The 22,760-nt window shown below is 35.1% G+C and overlaps 4 protein-coding genes across 4 annotated transcripts; 2 read left to right on the top strand and 2 right to left on the bottom strand.

Moving 5' to 3' along the window:
- Nucleotides 1–1,639: 1,639 nt before the first annotated feature.
- LOC100037420 (LSM1-like protein) lies at nt 1,640–3,352 on the bottom strand. The gene is given in 3 exon segments (NM_001098357.2): nt 1,640–1,884; nt 2,959–3,143; nt 3,222–3,352. Coding segments are annotated over 3 exon segments (417 nt in total). The 5' UTR covers nt 3,280–3,352; the 3' UTR covers nt 1,640–1,710.
- Nucleotides 3,353–4,455: 1,103 nt separating this feature from the next.
- On the top strand, nt 4,456–7,394 carry LOC101746363 (uncharacterized). The gene is made up of 2 exons (XM_004921654.4): nt 4,456–4,735; nt 4,931–7,394. Exons 1-2 carry the CDS (start codon nt 4,652–4,654, stop codon nt 6,482–6,484), a joined length of 1,638 nt encoding a protein of 545 aa, XP_004921711.1. The 5' UTR covers nt 4,456–4,651; the 3' UTR covers nt 6,485–7,394.
- Nucleotides 7,395–7,713: 319 nt separating this feature from the next.
- Nucleotides 7,714–8,675, bottom strand: LOC101746225 (DNL-type zinc finger protein). The gene has a single exon (XM_004921653.5). It carries the CDS (start codon nt 8,329–8,331, stop codon nt 7,804–7,806), a length of 528 nt encoding a protein of 175 aa, XP_004921710.2. The 5' UTR covers nt 8,332–8,675; the 3' UTR covers nt 7,714–7,803.
- Nucleotides 8,676–9,736: 1,061 nt separating this feature from the next.
- LOC101746081 (MMS19 nucleotide excision repair protein homolog) lies at nt 9,737–18,825 on the top strand. Its single transcript, XM_012688470.3, has 7 exons — nt 9,737–10,029; nt 10,421–10,804; nt 11,164–11,513; nt 12,146–13,597; nt 14,363–14,629; nt 16,720–16,887; nt 18,228–18,825. Exons 1-7 carry the CDS (start codon nt 9,942–9,944, stop codon nt 18,429–18,431), a joined length of 2,913 nt encoding a protein of 970 aa, XP_012543924.1. The 5' UTR covers nt 9,737–9,941; the 3' UTR covers nt 18,432–18,825.
- The last annotated feature ends 3,935 nt before the right edge of the window (nt 18,826–22,760 follow it).

Here is a 22,760-nt window from a genome sequence, read left to right as displayed (position 1 = left end):
CTACCTGCCAGGTGATCAAACAAATAATGGATGGGTACGGGCCTGTACTGCTATAGACAAGCTGTAGTGTGTGAGAGAGCGCATATCGACAGCTTTCTTCGTTCTTGCTTGCCGCGTTACTATTGGCTCTAGCGAGGCCACGTGACTTACAATAACCCATGAGGTTTCTAGTTAGAATTTCGGAGTAAAAAATATAAAATTTTCTGAATTTGTACTAAATACATTTTGCATAAAAGTGATTGTATTGATTTTGGGACATATTTTTGTGATTTCTTTTTTATCTTAAAAAATTAGTTATTTTGCCAATTTTAATGCGAATTTAAACGTACTGAATTGTTTAAATATTTGATATTTCCGTAAAAATATTTATTTTTTGAAGAGAATTTAAAAAAAAAAAATTTTTTCAACAATTTTTGCTCCAAAAATTTTCGTACAGAATTCATACTGTTGCCCCTACATTCAAAACTAAAAATTGTTTTTTTTTTCTCTGACAGTATTCCAAGTCAAAATTTATACGGAAATTTAAAACTTTTTCATCTTAAAATTAATAAGGGTTACGTATTAAAAAAACCAATGATTAAAATATAAAATCGCAAAACTAGATTTATAAAAATATAATATTTCTTCAGTGGCACACTAGTACTACAGCTTGTCTATAGCAGTACAGGCCCGTACCCATCCATTATTTGTTTGATCACCTGGCAGGTAGAAAGCCCTACCGAAATTATCTGTCTTTTTAGGAATCTTATTTTTTAGTTATAAATAACACTCCATTAAAATTTCAAGCTGCCTCAAAAACATTTTTTATAATTTTTTGCAAAAAATTTTTGCACGCGTCTGGTAATGTTACAACCCCGATTAAATTGTCTGGCATATTTTTTTTCGTATTTATTAAGTATTACACTGCAACATATATGAATTGCGTATTGCCTCAAATATATTTTTGGCGAAAAAAAATTTATATTTTTAAAAATGTAGGGGTTGATTTAGCCCCGCTACTCACCAGCCAGGTCTGCAATTCCGTGTTGGAATATAATAGGAGAGGTATGTGACAAGTTTTCAGCTTGCCTCAAATACCTACCCAAAAATTGGTACCAGCTCTCGGACTATCTGCTGTAAATCCTTTGATTCGAATCTATTGAGTGAAGTCTGTCTCCCAGCAAAAGTAGTAGTGCACGCACTAGTCAGGTAGGGTGACAATAAAAAAGTAGATGAGAAAAGAAGGAAACCAGGGTTTGTGTCGTAAATTCAGAACATTCACTAGGGGACATGTTTCTACGAAAAAGCGGTAAGACACGATAGCCCTCTTATTGTGACTGCCTCTAACATACAATCCACTCAGTCCACTAAAATTATAGTGTGATTTTTGTGACATGATTGTATATTTTGGCAAGGAATCAGTCATGCTTTCCTGCCAGAGGGCATTATACAAAATAATTGACACTTCGTTCTCAACATTCAACCAGGTAAAGGACTATGTTACAAAAATTCCTATCTTTTTGCAAAATATCATTTAAATTCGCTAAGATTTGCAGATTGTGTAACCAAAACAGTTTTTTTTTTATACTAACATAAAATTAATTTATGTATTTAGTAAAATTACAAATAAATAAAAGCCACAGAAAAGAAAAAAAATCAATATTATAATAATTTTAGTTCACATTATTACAGCCTTTTAACAAATATAAATTTTAATATATTTCCGAAAACTTAAAACATATCATCGTGTCCAAGATCTGCTAGTAAATTAAGCCCTCTTTCTTTTAAAGCTTTTGATAACAATTTTTGTTGATCAATCTTCGCATCTTGTTCTCTTCTTTGAGCATCTAGTATTTCATCTACTGATACTTCCGTTAGAGGGAGATTTTCTTCTTTGTCTTTGTCCTAAAAAAGAAATATGTTAATTCAATAGTATTTTTAATGTTATCTATTTTACTTTTGATATGCAATTAAAGTTCAAAATGAAACCATATTTTAATATTATGTTTAATAAATTCTTAGACATTGGTTATCAACAAGTGGTTATGTCTTTATTGATTTTAAATTGTTCTATTATTGTTGTACTTATTTCACAAAAACTTTACCAGTTTTACTTTAATACAGTAAATAGTGGCACTAACTTCATTGTTACCATCAATAAATATTACAAGTACTTATTGTTTCCATATCACCCTGTTCTTTTGGTATCTATAACTATTCTATTTTTTATTGATATGCAAATAAACTCAGCTCACTTCGTAATAGGTGGTTACTATGTTACACAAATATCTCTATGACTGCCAGTTACTGGGCTTGAGACAAGAGGTCACATATTGGTCTCATTGAAAAAACAACTGTAATTTAAAAATTAAACTAAAAACATGCTTATATTGCAAACCCAACTAACTATTTAGTCAGACTAAGTAAAAATTTAAGAGCAAAGTTATGAAATTATTGTATTCTTATCAGTCCATAATGCATGTGCACATTTTTTAATTAATCAGACATCTTAAAGTCAGTGAAAATTATGTTCAAAGATTAAATTACATATTAACCAATATACATACAACCCCAACATTGCAAGTTAATAAAAGCATGATAATAGGTAATAACTCTATTGCATTGCAATTACAGTTATTGCTAAAACATAGTAACATTTCAAATATTCACACAACTCTGAGTTTAGAGCTAGCAATACAGAAATAAATATTTTTCCATAATAAATATTTTAGAATATGTTTCAATGTAGTTAAGTTTACAATTCACTTTTGCCTCCGTAAGCTGTCCATTCATTGTGCTGATAAGGTTGGCAGCAAGACAGGTTAAAAAATTTGTTTGGACTAAATTGGGTATAAGTGGAAGGTAAGACTGCTAAGGACAGAAAAAATAAGCTGTAGTAATAGTCCCAAATGGCTAGTCTTATGAATAAAAGTATTACAACTTTAATAACATTTTAAAAATCAAAATAGCTATACATACTATTTCACCAAGTAGAACAACATTCTCTCCTCTAACAATGAAAATGCCTCTCGGAATATCACCGTATTCTTTGCCAACGTGTATTCGTTCTATTGTCTTGTGGAGCACTAGATTAGCGAATTGATCCACGCAGCGTAAATACCCGATAAGCGTCCTTCCGTCACGCAGCAACACCATTAGTTTCTCTTTACAAAATAATAATCGGTTACATTGTATTCAAATAAACAGTCAAGGAAGCACAGGTTCGAATAGTGGGCACCTACTGTCTAATTCGTCGAGAAGATGCGCCGTCCCAGCTAAAGGGTTTGTATTACTAGACATTTTAATTGATAGTATTTATTCAATTTTATTCATAAAATAAAGTAAAATTTATAATTTTAGCGAAATTTCGAAAGTTTGCTAATTTTGATGTCAATTCTGTCAATCTTTTATTCGTTCATTAGACAAGCAGAGGGAACTATTTCATACAAGCATGTGCTTTAAAAGACAGACCCGAAGCAAATTATTATTCTATTGCTTTGCGCGAGAACTGAATAGAAATATATTTAAAAAAAGATGTTAATAACGACATGGAGTTGTATGAGAAGATATGAACTAAAGGAGATAATAAAATGAGTTAATAAAAATTGTTGGATATATGATAAAAGTAATTTAAAATCTCAATAAAATGGTAAAGAATTATTGATAGTTCTATAGAATTTATAATCGAAGTCATGCCCAACGTTTATGTTCCATTTTCTCACATTTGTTGCAGATACTAATTGTTTAAGCCTGAGGTACCACTAAATCAACAAAATAAATCGATTCACACAACTTAACACTTAGCTTTATCGGCAAAAAGTTTCATAATTGCAACTTTCATTGTGCTACACGCCACATTTATTCATGCCGCACAAATATTTTAACTGTACATAAAGTGGTGAAATTTATTTTCAATGGCCATCAATACCCTTTTAAAGCTTTAGTTTGACAGTTTATATGTTTTTGTTTCCAATGTCACAACATGTAGGTAGTTTAGAGAAGCCATGGAGTTAATAAGTACCAGAATAGTAACTCTATGAGAGAAGCTTTGCCATCAGAAACTTGTCACTGTCTTATTAGACTTTTTGGCGGAAACGCGAGGAGCGAAGTTGTGTGAATTGTTTTATTTTGTCTATTTCGTATTTCGTTTGTTCGTATGTTTAAATGTGTAACAACGGTGATTTATTAACTGTTTAATATCGGTGAAAGTGCACAAAAGTTGTAAAATGAAACAAAGGCGCTGGACGTAGGTTCTCGGGATCCTCCAAAAAGTTTATTGAAAAAGTCTCAGTAAATAACCACCATTTTACTGAGTTTATATTTCATCCTATATCATTTTATTTGATTAATATTCGATGTTCCCAATTAATCAACTCCATTTCATTTCACTTTTAAAATTTAAAAAAAAAAAAAAAGAATAGGCTGTATGGTATGATACATCTGCCTTTCCAGTTGGAAAAATAGTACTACAACTACTGTTCTGTCACTGTCAATCAATCAAACTAACTCGGGCTTTCACGTACGATATTAATTTTATTTTATTTTTTTGAAATATTATTTATTGCCGAGGATAAAATCAAGCGAAGTGATATGGTACGCTGACTGTTAGAGTGTGTGTGGTATTTAAATGCTTTTTATATAGTTATTGTCTGTATTTGTAATAAGTCGTAAAATGGAACAAGACGATGAGATCAAATCCGGTTGTTTACTATTTCCCCCTGCAGGTGGAAATGTGTTTAGCAAATTTCCAAAAAAGGTAATACAATAATTGATTCATTAATAATCTTATTAACTTAACAATGTGAACTAAACACGTAATTTTTCATAGCACGCGGTCATAAAAACTGATTATGACTCACAATGAAAGTATTTGCCTTTTTTTTTCAAATACGAATAATTGTTTTTAAACCAAGATTTCTTTATGTAATAATGAATTTTATGTGGCTTACAGAAAACTTGGCAACAAAAATATTGCATACTTTTCAATGCCAGCAAACAGGGTATTGAAAGGCTCGAAATATACGATAGTAAGGACGAAGTCCCCACTGGTGCCATACCGAAAATAATAACGCTCGAGAATTGCATAAAAATAACTCATTCTAGTCCAAATACTATAACAATACTTACAAAATCTGCTACACAACAAGTATGTGCGCCATCTGAACCTGAAACATTGGAGTGGGTTACAGCATTGCAATCGGTGGCTTTTAGAGGTAGAGATTCCAATCCTATAAGTTGTGATGAAGACAATGATCTCTACTGTTCCTCTGGCGAGGGTATATTCTCAGTAAAAATGTGTACATCAGATGCATCAACAAGATGTGGTTTTGAGCCCATTAGATATCTACTTCTTCTTACATCCATTGCCATAGAGTTGAGAGACGTAAATGATAACAAGTTGTATGCTACGTGGCCATACCGATATATAAGGAGATATGGATATAGACAGGGTAAATTTACTTTTGAAGCTGGAAGGAAATGTGATACTGGTGAGGGCATCTTTCACTTGGAGCATCCTAATCAATCAGAAATATATAAATGTTTATCATTAAAAATGAAAACGATGAAACAGATGATTGGTAGTGAAAATTTGAATAGCCCAGAACACAGTGAATTTAATATTCAATCCAGTGCAAATCTATTTCCTGGTTCGAGAAGTCCATTGGTGGCTGCAAGACCAGATGATTTAAATTTGAGTTCTCTGTCTTTTAAAACAACATCAGTATCAAGTCAGCAGAGTATTTGCACTGAGAGAGATATAGTGCCTTTATTAATGCCGAAACCAGCTCTTAAACCCAAACCACAGAAACCGCCGCGTAAGATTATCAACCTTCTTAAACCAGTAAATAAGGAAGTAAACAGTAATGATGAATGTACAGATTTTGGTAGATATAAGAAACTTGACAACTACGAGCCTATCGATCAAGTGAAACGAGATCTTAGCCCCACAGTGCCATATGACAAAGTAGAAGTACGCAGTGAAGCATGGAGAACATTTGGAATTGAAGATCCAGATCACCAAGAATTTGCACCTAACCTGAGTGATAGTTCACAATGCTTAAAACTAATATCAAGATCACAGGACAACTTGAACAGTACTGGAGCAGAATCTTCAAGAATCATCCTCCTACCTAGTCCTGCTGTAGATCCTGAAGATGAAAACTACGATAGATTGCAATACTTTGGTTCTACAAGTAAGTTGAATAAGTCTTCAGGCTATAAAAAAATCGAAGCCCGTCCCACTACGTTGACTTTGAGTGAGGCCAAACATAAAGATACGTGGAATGATTATGACGAAGTTGAAAATGTGATGCAAACAGCAAGATTGGCTGATGATTCTCACTTAGGGTATGGCATGATCAGAAAGCCTAATACTCCTGGTCCGCAAGTGCCAACTGCAGCTCAGGTACAAGTCTTACAGAACCAAGTAGGTTTGGATGAAGTAAACCACAACAATTGTAATGGAACAGACTATGCTATTGTGAGCCGTTCAAAACGAGTATGACACAGTTAAACAAGACTGATTTCTAGATGTTTATACATTTAATCACCTTTCTATGTTAGAAAATTACTTTGATAAGTGACATAATTATTTAGGCCAATTGTAATCGAAATTATTGTGAGACTGTAATCCGTATTGCATTCCATTTATACATTCTATTAATTTAATTAAGGATCTGATATATTAATCGTGCAGTGTGTTTTAATTTTTAGATTTAAAGGCAACTACGAGCTTGAAAGCTTACTGCAAATCTATGATTAAGAAGTGAGTTAACTGTTAATAAACCGAAAACGTACTGTATTCATAATGCAATTACGATTGCTTAAAGTATGGTTTCTTTAAAAGTCATGCTTGTTAATTCTGTCGGCATTTTTTATTACAGATTATTGTTAAGCAATTCTTGTGCCTTGTATATGTAGAATTTATACAATATTATGGGAAAGACATGTTTTTAGTAAAAGAACAATTATTATTTTTTTTAAATAATATAGTACATAAATTTTGAAGAAGAATGATGCTGGGTTATTGAAAGTGCTAACCGATTGTTAACCTTAATTTGGCCTGACCAAAAAAATACATAACCTTTTTCTTTTCTCAACTCAAGAACCATCTTTTAAATTGTCAGAAAGGCTAATTATGATCTATGTAGTCTGTTTTAAACTTACTGAAAGCACTTCTTTCTCTTAAATAAGTGATTACCATATGGTGCCAATATACATTTGAGAATTTTTTATCTATTTAAGGTAATATTAAAGTATTAAGTACATTCAGTAAGATTTTACTAAAATATTTTTTATAAATTTTCATGTATTAAAGGAATTTTTGAAATACATTTTCTATTTCTATTTTTAAGCCATATTTTTGTGATCTTCTAAACTTAAGAGACTAAGACAATAAAATAGATTTGTTAAAATTTGTTTATTTTTTTCAAAAATGGAAGTTGTGATTATACAAGTTTTTTATTAATATTGTAGAAGGACAGACTTGTCACCACTATGCTGGTATTAAGTCATTACAAGAGTCGAAAGATATAATAATATCAATGCCAAAATTGAGACATGAGATGGGTTAAAAATGTATATTTTATGGTTTTCTCTATTCTCGAAACTTGTGTTCATGGCTATTTCATAGTAGAATGCATGCTAATAAACATGCCTTTTTTTCAATTAATGTTACTTACAACTTATGATTAAAACAAATTAAGTTCATTAGAAGAAATAAAAAAATAATAATAACATAACAAATATTTAATTGAATATCACATCAAAATTACACAAGAAAAATACCAATTTCAAAAGATAATAGCAATGAAAAACAAAATGTTATTTTAGAAATAAGGCCTTTTCAGGAGTATCTGCTTCTTTGACTAATTCTGTAGCAATGAATTCTAGGTCCGTTGACATTATTTTCTGTACTGTTTCACCTTTTTCAGCCATGATGTCTTCAATGTTTTTTTTACCTTCCATATCCGAAAACCAATTAAGGTTATCTGCTATCAAATGTTTATTTTCGCATCCGTGACATATCACTATAACAACACCCTTGTAATATGCCAGTTTCGTAATAATTTTACTATTTCTTGTGTTACATTTCTTACAAGTAAACATTAGTTGGAATTTTCCTTCAGTTTTCTTCTGTTCTGCTGATAAAACTTCATTTAACTTTGTTGTTGTCGTGCTGAAAAGCCTCGGAGACTGTATTTTTGGAGTTGAAGTTGATAGGGGAGCCGCCGATATTATTAAACGCCTTCCGAAGAATGAATTGCCACTGCTAGGGAAATAAACAATGTTGTTGAGTAAACGTGGTTTGTGGAATTTCACAACGAAATCTATTAAAGTTCTAGTAGTCATCTTAATTTTCCCTTTTAAACTCAAAGTAAAAATTATTACAAGTTTCACAATATTATTATTAAAGTGTAATTATTTATCATGCTCTAAATTCTAAATTAATATTTGTTCGTTCAAGTTTCAGTGTTACAGCTGGTTTTTTTTTTTATAATTTTTTACTGGCTTGAAAACAAAGTCCTTTAAGCCAAATCAGTTTTTTCTGTTTCTTCATCACTTCATTTCACAATAATTATATTGATTTATCACTGTGTTTTTAATGAATTCCTATAAAGTTACGAAGCACTTTGGGTTGTTTAATAGTTCGTCCAAGCGGGTGGAGACATTAGATAAAATATCGCACATATCACTCCATATTGAATTGGGAACACTTATACATTAAATGGCTTAAATCACAAATGTCATTCGAGTTGCAGTATGTAGGTACATCTGTCATTTCCTATAATATTCAATTTTGCTAAAAGGCTTATTACACTTGGCTAAATTTATTGCCTTGAATTCAAAGAAGCAAGTTAGAAGCTTCTGATTACACTGTTCTAAATTCAGCTACTAAATCAATTGCCAGTTTAAGCGCGACGAAGTTGGACGTGTCAGGTGTGTAAGAGGATGGCCCCAGTATTGTCACACAGCCGCTAAGTTTGCGAATGAATGTATGACGGCCCTTCACCCTTCATATTCGTACATTGTACGAATGTTTGCGCGCATGTGAGTGACCGGCATTAGTGTTGTTCGAATCCATGATTAAGGTACGCTACACAGTAGACGTCACGAATTATGAAAATGGCCAAACATCGAATGTGTGGGAGACTACACGAATAATCGCGGTTCGCGTGCTTTGATGTCCGTTGAAAAACCGACACAGCTTGGAAAACCACGAATGCAGCGAAAACTTTGCATAATCATTTGCAAATGTCATCCTACACTTGCGGGTTTGCGTATTCGTGCGAATGTGAGTGACCGGTATAAGGTGATGGAGTTCATTGAACTCCTGCAAAATGAATCGACCATATGGGACCCTCAAAAGAAATCCCATTAAAACAGAATGGCTAACGGCCAAGGGACGCCTGGGAAAGAATTAAAAACTCCCTTTCTCTTCAATGTTCTATTGGTGAATTAAAAAAGAAGAGAAATTCGTGAGACATTCGTAAACAAGTGTGGGAGGAAGCGCAAACGGGTTCGCAAATTGAGTACCGAACCCATTTAGACAGCCGCTAAGTTTGCGAATGAATATATGACGGCCCTTTACATGCGCGCAAACATTCGTACAATGTACGAATATTTGCGCGCATGTGAGTGATCGGCATTAAAGTAATAATTTTACGTATTTGGAGTAGGGCTTTAAGTAAGAACCCAATAGTCTGTTGGCAAAAATAAATAAAAAAGTATAATATGACGTATGTCAAGTGGAATATAACCTTAAATTTCATTCAAGAATCATCTGATTGGAAACATTACACACTGACCTAGGAACGTACCAATAAATTTGAAACTAAAATTTTAGTGTTCACTCTTCAATCTATACATAAGTCAAAAGATCACTGATTAAATTTTAGGTTGTATGACCAGTAAAAGCTATTTGCATGTAATTTTAAACTGATTCTATTTGTAAATCAACCATGAATTCGATTTGGTTCAAGCCTGAACTTGCGGAGGAAATAATAAATAACAATGAAATATTTGATCAAACGCAAAATGTAGTTACTGGTATGTGAAATTTGTTTTCTAAAGATTTCTTTTCCATTTGATTAGTGAAACAGTCAAATTATACCTACATTTTAACCATTAAATCACAATGTATTTACAATACAAATGATTATTTACACAGCTTTTCTTGTTCATTTCCTGTCTGCATAATTATCACATAAGTCGAAAATAAGACTAATTTGATTGGAAAATCTCCTTTTGCTTTGTTTACTAATATAAATTGAAAATAAAATGGAAATTTTATTATGTTTTGTAAAAAATGTATTAGGGCCATATATGTAACATCCACTCGCTTCTATAGCTCTACCAATCTTTCATTAAAATATTGTTAAACAAAAATAAAAAAACAAGCTTTTAAATGGAGTACATGATATCATGAATTATTTTTCAGATATAATAACTCAACATATAGACCTAATAACTTTAGTTGAAAACATGGAGGGTATTTTAACCAATAAAGAACCAGAAAGTCGTGAAAAAGGAATGAGATTCTTCACAAAAATCCTCACAGAGCTACCGAGAGACTATTTAACTGTGTCACAAGTTAAATTCATATCAAAATTTTATATTGACCGGTTAAAAGATAATCATAGAGTAATACCGGCAGTCTTACAAGGTTTTTCAGCTATTATTGAAATGAAGAATTATGATATGGAAACTAGTGGAGAGTTTTTTTCGTTGCTTTTCAGAGAGGTTAATTGTCAGTCCCAAACAAGACAGGATCGGTATAATATTTATTTTATTGTTAAGAAGTTGATGGAAAAAGATATAAAATGTAAGTAAGTTCTAAAAGTACCGATATACAATTCATGTTATGAAAGTGTTAATATTGAAATATCAATTATTTAATTATTGATGATGATGATGTATAGATAAAAAATATACTATGGAACATAAGTTGTAGTAGTAAATTGTAATAGACTTGGCTCAGTCAATATAGTGTAGCAGCATGCTTCATTTTTATGAGCTGCAATCTTATATGTCTTCTGATTTGAAGAAGTTATCAGAGTGTAAGAATACACAACTTCAATCATGCTACTTACATTGAGTACATATGAGTAGGATGTATTTCAGCTGTTTTATACTTGAAAATGAATGTAATTAATTATAAAATATTTTTATCTAATGTTACAGATATGAAATCTCTTGGTCCAGATTTCGTATATGGTTTCATAGCATCAATGGATGGAGAGAGAGATCCGAGTAACCTGATCTTTCTCTTTAATTTCCTACCAGAATTCATACGTGAAATACCATTGGGGCATTTAGTCGAGGAAATGTTTGAAGTTATTTCATGTTATTACCCTATTGATTTTCATCCTGCTCCTGATGACCCAGCACCGGTTACAAGGCAGGATTTGGCTACAGCTTTAAGTCCTTGTTTGTGTGCAATACCAGAATTTGCGGAACATTGCTTGGTCTTATTGGTTGAGAAGTTAGATTCAAGTTTAAGGTTGGCCAAACTTGATTCATTGAGACTATTGGTTAGTTTCACTCTAAATTGTGTTTTTAATGGTCTATTAGTCTAATATCATGTTTAGGACCAACTAAATTAGGAATGTCTAGATATTTTGTTTGATTGTATATAGAAGTAGTAGTAATGAGTAATTGACAGAGAACCAACACATCACCAATTTTTTTATTTTATCGTTTAGATTGGTGAACGAGCTCACGACTCACCTGGGGCTAAGTAGTTACCGGAGCCCATAGACACGTAAATGCCGCCACCTACCTTGAAATATACGTTCTAAGGTTCCAGTTTCTACAGTGTAACGGCTGCCCCACCCTTCAAACCAAAACGCGTTACTGTTTCAAGATAGAAATAGGCAAGGTGGTGGTACCTACCCATGCGACTCACAAGACGTCCTACCACCAGTAAACATCATGACAATCGCAGTGTATTGATGCCACAATTTAAATAATATATAATATGACTTTAGATTAGTGACTGTTTCATTATAGTTTGTATTTAATAGATTTGTTTTCATTGAAATACCAGTTAACATATTATAGCTTTAAATAATAAATATTTAACAGTAATGAAATATCGACGTTATTAAAATCATCATTTTATTTTGCATTTATGTCTAATTAGTATTATATTTTTCAATTCCAGACGGATAGTTGTAAAATTTTCAAACCTGAATCATACACTCCATTTCTGAAAACATTATGGTCATCAATCCAAAGGGAAATATCACACAAAGCCGACGAAGAACTGAAATTTGCGGCACACGAGGCCTTATCCGCTTTAGTGTCAATACTATCAAGGACTGCTAACACAGACCAAGCATTCGAAAATTTCGTCAAAGGAATCCTTATATCCATGCAAACAGCTGTTGCGGAAGCCACCACTGTAGCCCAATTTGTACATGCAACCAAAGTTCTACTAACAGCTGCGAATGGTTCCAAAGAATCATGTGCTATAATAACCAAAAGCATGATACCGGCAATATTAGCTTATTACGATTTTAAAACGTCTCCAAAATTGCAGATCGCTAGTCTGGACTTTTTAGGGGATCTGTATGATTTGGCCAAACATTGGGATGTATTGGAACAAACAGCGGTTCAAGTCAATGAATTACCGCAGTTGTGTTTGACGGTTGTCAGTCAACCGATTAAAGATTTCCAAGTTGCCGGCTTTAGAACATTAATTAGAGTTATGAATGTTTTACAAACAGACCTTGTAGTGCCTTTTGTTGAGGTCTTAATGTATAATGTTCAACATTCTCAAGACGATGAACTCTTGAAAGTCAGCATTGAGACTATTCACGCAATAGCGAAAAAATATCCAGAAATAATAATGCAGCTGCTTGTCACAGGAAGATGTGATATAGAAAATTTGACGCAAGACAAAACTGCTTTGATCAAAAGACTGAATTTGCTCTCCAATTTAGCCAGTATCGATGAATTCACTAAAGTAATCATAGAGGAAATGTTAAAGGTGGTGTCAGCGCATGACGAAGAGGCTCCTAAAGTGATTGAAGCTTTGAGCGAATCAATGTCAGATATAAGTTTGTTTACAGAGAAAAAAATAACTGAAATTGATAGTGATCATGGCTTGGTGGACTCAGTTGTTGAATGGATATTAAGAGAGATAAATAATTCGGTGGATGTGTCAAATGGTTTTGTTTTAATTGCTAATACAATTGCAAGCTTACCAGCTGATAAACAAAGAAATTTACTAGCAAAACATACAGATAATATATTAGACAAATGTAAATATAATGATAAATATTATTTAATTTTAGAAAGTTTGTACATATCTGTTCATCAGACCGTATATGAATCGAGTTTTGATGATATAATGAAGCTATCTCTAAAGTTAGCTTTGAATAGTGAATTGGACAGCGTCAGAACGAAAGCTTGTATTTTAGTGGCACATTTTCTTAACAAAGCTGAATTTGGTCAGAAGTTTGAGCTTTTTTATGAATTATTAAAGAATTATTTGACGAATTGTAGTAAAGATGATGAGGAGTTGTGTCCTAAGTTGATTCTGTTATATGGATGGATTACAAAAGCTTTGATTTTAAGAGGCAGCGATACATTTCTGTTTTGGCTCCAAAAGGTAAGATTTTTTATTGCATAGATGGGTGGACGAGCACACAGCCCACCTAGTGTTAAGTGGTTACGGGAGCCTATAGACATCTACAACGTAAATGCACCTCCAACCTTGAGATATAAGTTCTAAGGTCTCAGTATAGTTACAACGGCTGCCCCACCTTTCAAACTGAAACGCATGCTTCACAGCAGAAACAGGCAGGGTGGTGGTACCTACCCGTGCGGACTCACACGAGGTCCTACCACCAGAAAAATATATTTGTTTGAGTTGTAAGGTTGACCGTGTTATTAAGAAAAACTGACTATGTAACTTATTTTTATGGCAGATTTTGAGGTTACATTATTCCGAGAAGTAACCTGAGCTCTCATAAATATAGATTTTTACTTATTTATCGACGGATGGGTGAGCATGCATCCGCCCCCTGGCACTTACATTGAGATTTGGTTGTAAATTACTTATTTCTCTATCGTTGAAGTCATTACTAAATATATATGGCGGTAGTTCTTTTTGACGTTCAACAAGACGTGTGTACTTTCATTTATGTTGAATAAAAAAATAATATATTTGATTGATTTCATTATGTTGAGTATGTATACCTTAAAAAATAATAGGTACCACCCCCCAGCATAGTATATACACCACCTGTCTCATATTTTAAGCCACGACGACTTCCGGATATTGGAATAATGGCGAAATTTATATGATTTTTATTAATCTTCACCAATGTCCAATTTTGCTAATTGAAACTATTGTGAAATCTTTATTTTTCAGATTGTAAATACATTATCCAATACACAATACAGTAAACAAGGATCTGAAGCTATCAAACTGATAATGTCTGACAGCCCTAATTATTTATCGAGCAGGCAACACTGCCGGACCAGTTTATTGTACAGGCAAAGAATGTTCCAGAATTTCGCGAAGCTAACCCACAAGTTACCGCCTCTAGAAGGTGCAGCGAATGAATCGTATCTTCTTAGTTGGGCCTATGTATTTGAGAAGACTCCGAAAAGTGTACTTAATAATGAGACTACAAAGGTATGTTTTTATTATTACGTGCATACCTGACATTCGAAAGGTGTATAATAGTCCTTACTGGTGGTAGGACCTCTTGTGAGTCCGCACGGGTAGGTACCACCGCTCCGCCTATTTCTGCCGTGAAGCAGTAATGCGTTTCGGTTTGAAGGGTGGGGCAGCCGTTGTGACTATACTGAGACCTTAGAACTATATCTCAAGGTGTGTGGCGCATTTACGTTGTAGATGTCTATGTCTATGGGCTCCAGTAACCACTTAACATCAGGTGGGCTGTGAGCTCGTCCACACATCTAAGCAATAAAAAAAAAAAAAAAAAAAGTCACTTGTAGTTATTGTTTTGATAATATTGTAGACATCCTCCCGATCCACTAACGGTGCTTTTAGGTACCCCAAGCACTGGTCATAATAATTAAATTAAAAGTAAATTAACCTTCTGTTTGCCTGTTTCTCGCCGGATCTTCTCAGTGGGTCGCGTTTCCGATCCGGTGGTAGATTCTGCGAAGCACGGCTCTTGCTGGGGTTCGTGTTAGCATCGTCATCAGGTTTGAGCCCCGTGAGCTCACCTAGTAATTCGACGTAATCTAGAATAACCTCACGAGGCTACTAGAATAGGTAGGAAACAAAAAAAAAATATTGTAGACAGACAGACAAAATGAAGTACTAAGTTAATACTCGATGCATATTTATTTTATGACTCAAGGATTATTTAAATTTAAAACTAGTATCGCCTACCTGATGGTGAGTGTTTAACGTGGCCCATGGACATCAATAATGCCAGGAGCACAACTAAGTCGCTGCCTACTAAATGATCATCGTAACATAATTTACCTAAGCATCGCGTATGAAGGAAGGATATGAAGTGTTTGTTGGTGAGCGCTCAACACCCTTTGCCCTTGAGTAAGGGTAACTACTTACCACCAGATGGACCGTATGATCATCTGCCATCAATCGCAAAAGTAAACCCCCAAAGTATTCGTCCCTATGAGACCATGGGACACCGCGACTCAGCTGTTTTGATTGCGTTAAATTGCTTGCATTTAAAAAAATCTATCGCGATTTTTCAATGTTATTGATTAGTATTGCCTAGCTGTCTCAGAAACACTGAGCAATGTGAACATAACGGTAAGCAGCAGGTTGGCTCTGCCCTGGCATTGCTGACGTCCATGGGCGACAGTAACCACTTACCATCAGGTGGGCCGTATACTCATCTGCCTACAAGGGCAATAAAAAAATTTGATAATACTCGTGTCACGGCTTGTCTCTACTGTAAATTATTTATTTATTAACTTCCACTGCATTGTACGTATTAAACATAAAAACAAATTATTGTCTAGAATTTTGTAAGTAGGTATATTTATTGGAACGAAGTTCCTTATGGGACGATCGGAGGGGTATCCTAACCGGGAAAAAACGTCCGTAACATAAGATTTTTATTAGTAATGCACAGAGTGTACGATTTAATTTTGTAATAACGTACAAACAATAACATATTTTTTTATCATTCATTGACCACGATCTGAGAGCGTTCGTTTGCGCAATACACTAACCTTTATGCAAACAACCGTGAATGAAGTGTACCACAATAAGTTCGCACGTTACCGAATAACCGTGGGTTTTTTTTTTATAAAAACTAAGAGGCAAACGAGCAAGACGGGTCACCTGATGGTAAGTGATTCACCGCCGCCCACGGTCAGCAGCGTTTACGCCAGTGCGTTGCCTACCCTTCAGGTGAGAATATGCTCTTTTCTTGAATAACCCAATGTCGCAGTTGTTGGGGAAGACCGCTGATGGCAACGAATTCCAGAGATTTACTGTGCGTGGCAGAAAACTGTTTTTAAAACGCACAATTATTATTTTTTTTTTGTTGCGAAACCTCTAGTTTTTTTTTTATACCTCGAATAGAACTTAAGTTTAATATTTTTATAATAAGGAACTTCGTTCCTATCCTGTGTCCCACGACACCACACATTTTTTTATTTATTAGGCACACAATACACATCACAAGCTTAAAAGATACAAAAAAACACAAGTAAAAAGAAACAAAATCTGACTTGCAACATAATAATAGTAATATTTATTTTATTTCATTACAGATTACATCAATAGCGATAGATTCGTTAAATTATGAAAACAACGACTTACTCCTTGTGATGATCGATGTTTTATGTTATTTCGTGCAAGCGAAAAACGCCGTTATCTCTGGCAGCTTACAGACCATTTTACCGAGACTAGTGAAATTGTCTAGATACGTCAAATCAATGGTGAGTTCGCTGTACTTTGTCTCCACTGCATCTTCTTAAACCGCGGAAATTGAAAGATTTTTACTGGTGGTAGGACCTCTTGTGAGTCCGCACGGGTAGGTACCATCGCCCCGCCTATTTCTGCCGTGAAGCAGTAATGCGTTTCGGTTTGAAGGGTGGCCGTTGTAACTATACTGAGACCTTAGAACTGATGTCTCAAGGTGGGTGGCGCATTTACGTTGTAGATGTCTATGGGCTCCAGTAACCACTTAACACCAGGTGGGCTATAAGCTCGTCCACAAATCTAAGCAATAAAAAAAAAATATATATATATATATATAATATTAAAGATCAAAAAACGTTCTTATTGAAATGAAAATTGCGCGAAGTTGGAATAGCTACTAAAGATTTAGGATTTTGTCATAGATTTAGCCTTTAGGGTAACAAAGATTAAGAGTAGAGAAAAAAAATTAAAATCGATTATGTATAAGATACACAAACAATAACGAGTAAAAAAATACTAGCTTTCAACATAAGCCATGAGCGCATGACTAAACAAGACAAATGTGCTGAGTTTGTACACAATGTTATAAATAAAGCAAAAAAACATTAAAGAATTACACTACTTAATCTACTATTAACATGTAGGATTCCCTTGAACATTTTTATAAACGACACTAACCTACAAGTAAAAATATCCAACTCAGTTGACGACTTTGCCAGTTCGATATAGATACGAGACCTTCGGGTAATTGGATTATAATATGATATATTGTTTTTATAAATTAATAATGATAGGGATATAATGCGTCACTAGAGTTTCGTACCTTAAGCACCGGTCGCCGTCCTCGCCGAACCCGTCGCTTGCGACGAAGGGCTCGACGAGTAAATTAACCCACAGACACAGCCCACTGAGTTTCTCGCCGGATCTTCTCAGTGGGTCGCGTTTCCGATCCGGCGGTAGATTCAGCGAAGCACTGCTCTTGCTAGGGCCAGTGTTAGCAACTCTCCGGTTAGAGCCTCGTGAGCTCACCTACACACGTTAGGGTAAGCTGACATGGCCTCTCAAGGCTATCAGCATAGGTAGGTAAAAATTCATAATACTAGAAAAAAAATACTACAATAATAATGTACATGTACACCTACACAGTACCATTACATTATTAATCTTGCTAGGGCCAGTGTTAGCATCACTCCCGGTTTGAGCCCCGTGAGCTCGCCTACTAGTTCGGTGAATCTAGAATAACCCCTCGAGGTTATTCTCTCGCCGCGCTCGTCTGACTTCGAAGTTAAAAATAGAAACTGTTAACGTTATCCCCGTTTGCATCATCGTTAATTACCGAATTCATTTTCTTTTGCAGGATGTCAGAATTAAAAGTTTAGAATGCCTTTACGAGATTGCGAATTCGTATCGCACGTCAACGCTTTTGCCGCACAAACAGGACATTTTATTTGATTTAGCGCCATCTCTTGACGACAAAAAGAGGCTGGTACGCAACATGGCCGTCAAAGCAAGAACCCGCTGGTTCATGATTGGTGCCCCAGGCGAAGATAAACCTAATTAACCAATCAGGGTTGAGATAATGACAAAAATTATTGTTGTTTTAAAATAATGTTATGACTATTTGTTTTAATATCTAAAATTTGTGTAGTTTGTGATACTAGAAGATTAACAAATTTGTTAAAATCATACATATATACGTATATAATTTGTAACTTATGCTATGATAATTTATGGAAGATTAGAAAATGGAATTTTAAACAAAAAAAACTTGCAAGCAGATCTGAAAGAATATCTAAATAAATACAATATTTCTTCGAAAGACTCTGTGAATATTGTTTTTATTTGAATAAATTTAGTATGGATAAATCGAAATAAGAAAAATCATCGACCTAGAAACTATAGGAAGTGTGGTCACCAAAAAAATCTTAAAAAAGAAATATACTTTTTTATTAAAATGTCTTTTATTATTTTGAACTAATTAATACTCGCGTGAGACAATAACTGTCTGTGTTTTTAGTCAACTTTGAAAAAAAAACCTTTATTGCTGACTGCTATTCTGTTTGTGGAGAGCGTTTTTTAGTAATGGTCCAGTTATTTATTAATTGCACGATATCTCTTAACTATCCTTATGAACCCCATTATCCGTGTCATGAGTACATAGAGTATGAAGTATTGTGACCTCACCAGACGGTGATACGCATCCAGCGAAGTAACGTCCCCAGCTTAAAGGCGTTATTGTTATCTTTACTGGTGGTAGGACCTCTTGTGAGTCCGCAAGGGTAGGTCTGCCTATTTCTGCCGTGAAGCAGTAATGCGTTTCGGTTTGAAGGGTGGGGCAGCCGTTGTAACTATTCTGAGACCTTAGAACTGATGTCTCAAGGTGGGTGGCGCATTTACGTCGTAGATGTCTATGGGTTCCAGTAACCACTTAACACCAGGTGGGCTGTGAGCTCGTCCACCCATCTAAGCAAAAAAAAAGAACTTTCGCAGAGAATCTCTTCTTCATCTTCAGCCTGTGTCCATCTAATGATGAGTACAGGTCTACAGGCTACATATGCTCTCCATTATTTTCGGTCTCTTGCCTTTCGCGTCCTGTCCTTACCAACTATTGACAAGGGCGTTGGTCTACCTCAATGGCTGTCTGCCCACGGTACGATGTCCAGTACGAGGTCTCCGCTGAAGTACTTTTGTGCCCCACCGATTGTCAGTACAACGCTATATGGCCGGCCCACTTCCACTTTCTCCGAGTAATCACTTTGGCTATGTCAGTCAAATCAGTTCTTCTGCAAATTTCGGTATTACGCACCCCATCCCAAAGAGAAATTCCTAACATAGTCCTAACTCTCTTAAATTCTTATTAAAAGCCGAGCAGACTATATATAAGATACTCTTAGTTTTTTTTTCAGAAATTTCTGCATAATTTCTGCATTTCTGAATTTTTGCATAATTATGCAAAAATTCAAGTTTGTCTTCTTGTTATTCCGAGTCGGTATTTTAATTTTTGAAGGTCGCGCTTAGTTTGATTGTGTTTCAAGACCACTCTTTCGCTACATGTCTCGTATCTTAGGCGTTCTTTAGTGCTTCAGGTATAGGTATCCCGGACAGTGTTGCTAACACTTTTGTCCAACCAGTAGGAGATCGAACACGTGGTCTTTTCAAATCGACATTGTTACTATCAGTACTTCGAGATTGTCGGGATTTTTGAAAGTAGTGTGACCAAAGTAGCAAAGTTTGCGCCGCGAACAGATTGCAGACAGCCTAGCTGTTGTCCAGAGCTCATTGTCATTGGACAAGCTTCTTCAACGCGCGGTCCTTGCAATGCGTAACACATGTCCTTAATACCAGAACACCAAAAATGCCTCGATTTTCGATCTATCTGTCCTTAGTATCGTCCAATTTTTAGTATGTGGTTCATTAAAACCTTTTTGTGCGCGATAATCCGGTGACGAACATCAACGGAGGGCAATGTCTCAAGGTATGCCATATCAGCAGTTAATTGTTAGAATACGAATCCAATAAATCCTCAGCTATGCCGCTAATGCGAAACTACGGGATTAGTCCGACAAATCTCTGGCCACTAACAATTTGATTCAATTTGCATAATCTCTTATCGCGTTCGAAGCGTTTGGCGCACTTAAAATGGTAATGAAGGCGAGCCCTTCGCACCGGCTTTTTATGCCCAATGTAGGGCGCAGAATGGAAGAGTTAAGATAAATGTTTTGACAGGTTATAAATTAAATGCGATTGAAATGGAAGATTATGCAAATCGCCCGACAGTTCGTTAAATGGAATTTATAGTTTGAATTCTGTTTGGGTATAGGCATCGTCTTTGACGTTTAATAAAGGACCATTCGACTGTCGTTTTGACTATCGAAGTTGTACTGGTGTTAAGAATAAGGCGCCTGCTGTATTTGTGTAGAGCTATGTCGAAATTCCGCTGGTAGATAGGTACTATTTTTTCTAATTAAATACGCACTTAATTCTTTGAGTGCGAACCGACGATAGATCGACTCTCTATTAATGCATATAAAGTGCGGAGCGTCGAAACACCGACTATTGCTCTATAGCAATAAAAGTCTGATTATTTATGTATTTAGGCTTCAACCTGTACGGACGTACGTAAAATATATAAAAAACCATTTAATTTGATTTTGCTGTGAATTTAGCTTTGATTTTTGTATTTCTTTTAAGTTTCGAAAAATCTTTAGCAAGTTCTACAGAATATATGAAAACAGGCTCAGCAGTAAAAGAGTTAGCATTTGTTTTCGAACGACTTCCATGCTGAGGGAATAACGTCGCTTAATAATAAAAATTCAATCCGCATTATTTATAAATTTGTGTAATTTCTGATGGCCGGTACGCTCGCGCGAATATGTAACGCCATTGTCCTTTTTAATGCAGAACAAATAGGAAAAGTGACGTTACATTGTAGTTTACTGGTGGTAGGTACTATCACCCCGCCTATTTCTGCCGTGAAGCAGTAATGCGTTTCGGTTTGAAGGGTGGGGCAACCGTTGTAACTATACTGAGATCTTGGAACTCATATCTCAAGGTGGGTGGCGGTATTTACTTTGTAGATGTCTATTGGCTCCAGCAACCACTTAACACCAGGTGAGCTGTTAGCTCGTCCACCTATCTAAGCAATAAAAATAAATAAATAAAAACACGCGTCCCAGTTTGTGCTTTGGAACAGCCGATGCATCAATGCAATCAATCTTGTGTGGATCTGTGGTTCAAACTGGGTAGTTTCCATGTTGTTATGTCACATTTTTTTTTTTTTATTGCTTGTATTGTTTTTGATAGTCTTATCATAGGCTTCTAAATCGATAACTAATTTTGTATAAGACCGTACTCAAACAACGTCTAATGAAGGTACGTTATGATGTTTATGATATGATACATCAGTTAATATGTAGCAATAAACAGTCGTCGTTCGTGACGTTGGGACGTGAATTTAAATTGAATCATCAACGGGCGGATTCGTCCGTTTAATCCTGCGTGGTCCGAGGGGCGTTCGACGCGTAATTTTCACGATTATCCGACCGGGACCCATCCTCGGACCGACGTTAGGATACGCATTCAAACGGAGATCTCGTTTAGTTTCGCAAGTGGGCCGTATTTAGAAACGAATTCGCTTTATTTTCACATTCGTGTTTCGGAGAATAGGATTTTTTAACACTAAAAGTCCGACTGGCGGGGCTTTTGTGAGTTTTTGTGAGTTCGTTGTTCCGGGCTGTTGGCGAAGAAGATATTGAAATGATAGCATTGATTTGTCTGAGGTTTTAATATAAAAGCGAAACAATAACTAAAATAAAATACAAAATGAGCTGAGAACCGTACAGTTGAACTATGGACTCGCAATATTTTACTGGTCGTCGTCGCGCGCGCTGAGGGCGTGTTTTCGCGCTCCGAGAGCTCTGTCTCAGCGGGGGGTAAGGCGGCGGCGGGGCGGTATCGCACGTTCGGAAATTTCGTTCCGTTATAACTAGTCAGGTCATAAGTATTGTCACACAGTAAAAACTTTTCTTTTAGAATGCTGGCCACAAAAAAGTTTATTGAATTCGAATTTCGAATTGTTCATGAAAATAAAAATGTATACTTTTAGATATTTACTCATTTTTAAATATGGAGTGGACGCTTAAAGAAGACCGTGTTGCAGTTATTGCGTTGCATCGTTGCGGTTACGCGCCAATTAAATTTTTTTACATACTGAAAAATTTGAATATAACCAAAAGATTCGTTTATCGTACCATCAAACGATACAATGAAGACTCTAGTGTAGATGACAGGTCAAGAAGTGGTCGCCCTCGGTCTGTTAGGACTCCAGCAGTGATAAAAGCCGTGAAGGCGCGAATTCAAAGAAATCCCAAACGTAAGCAGAAACTGTTGG

Source organism: Bombyx mori, chromosome 23 (genome assembly GCF_030269925.1).
Source record: "Bombyx mori chromosome 23, ASM3026992v2".
In the NCBI taxonomy this organism is placed as follows: Eukaryota; Metazoa; Arthropoda; class Insecta; order Lepidoptera; family Bombycidae; genus Bombyx; species Bombyx mori.
Note: the sequence above shows the minus strand (reverse complement) of the source record. Positions and strands in the feature narration are given on the sequence as shown.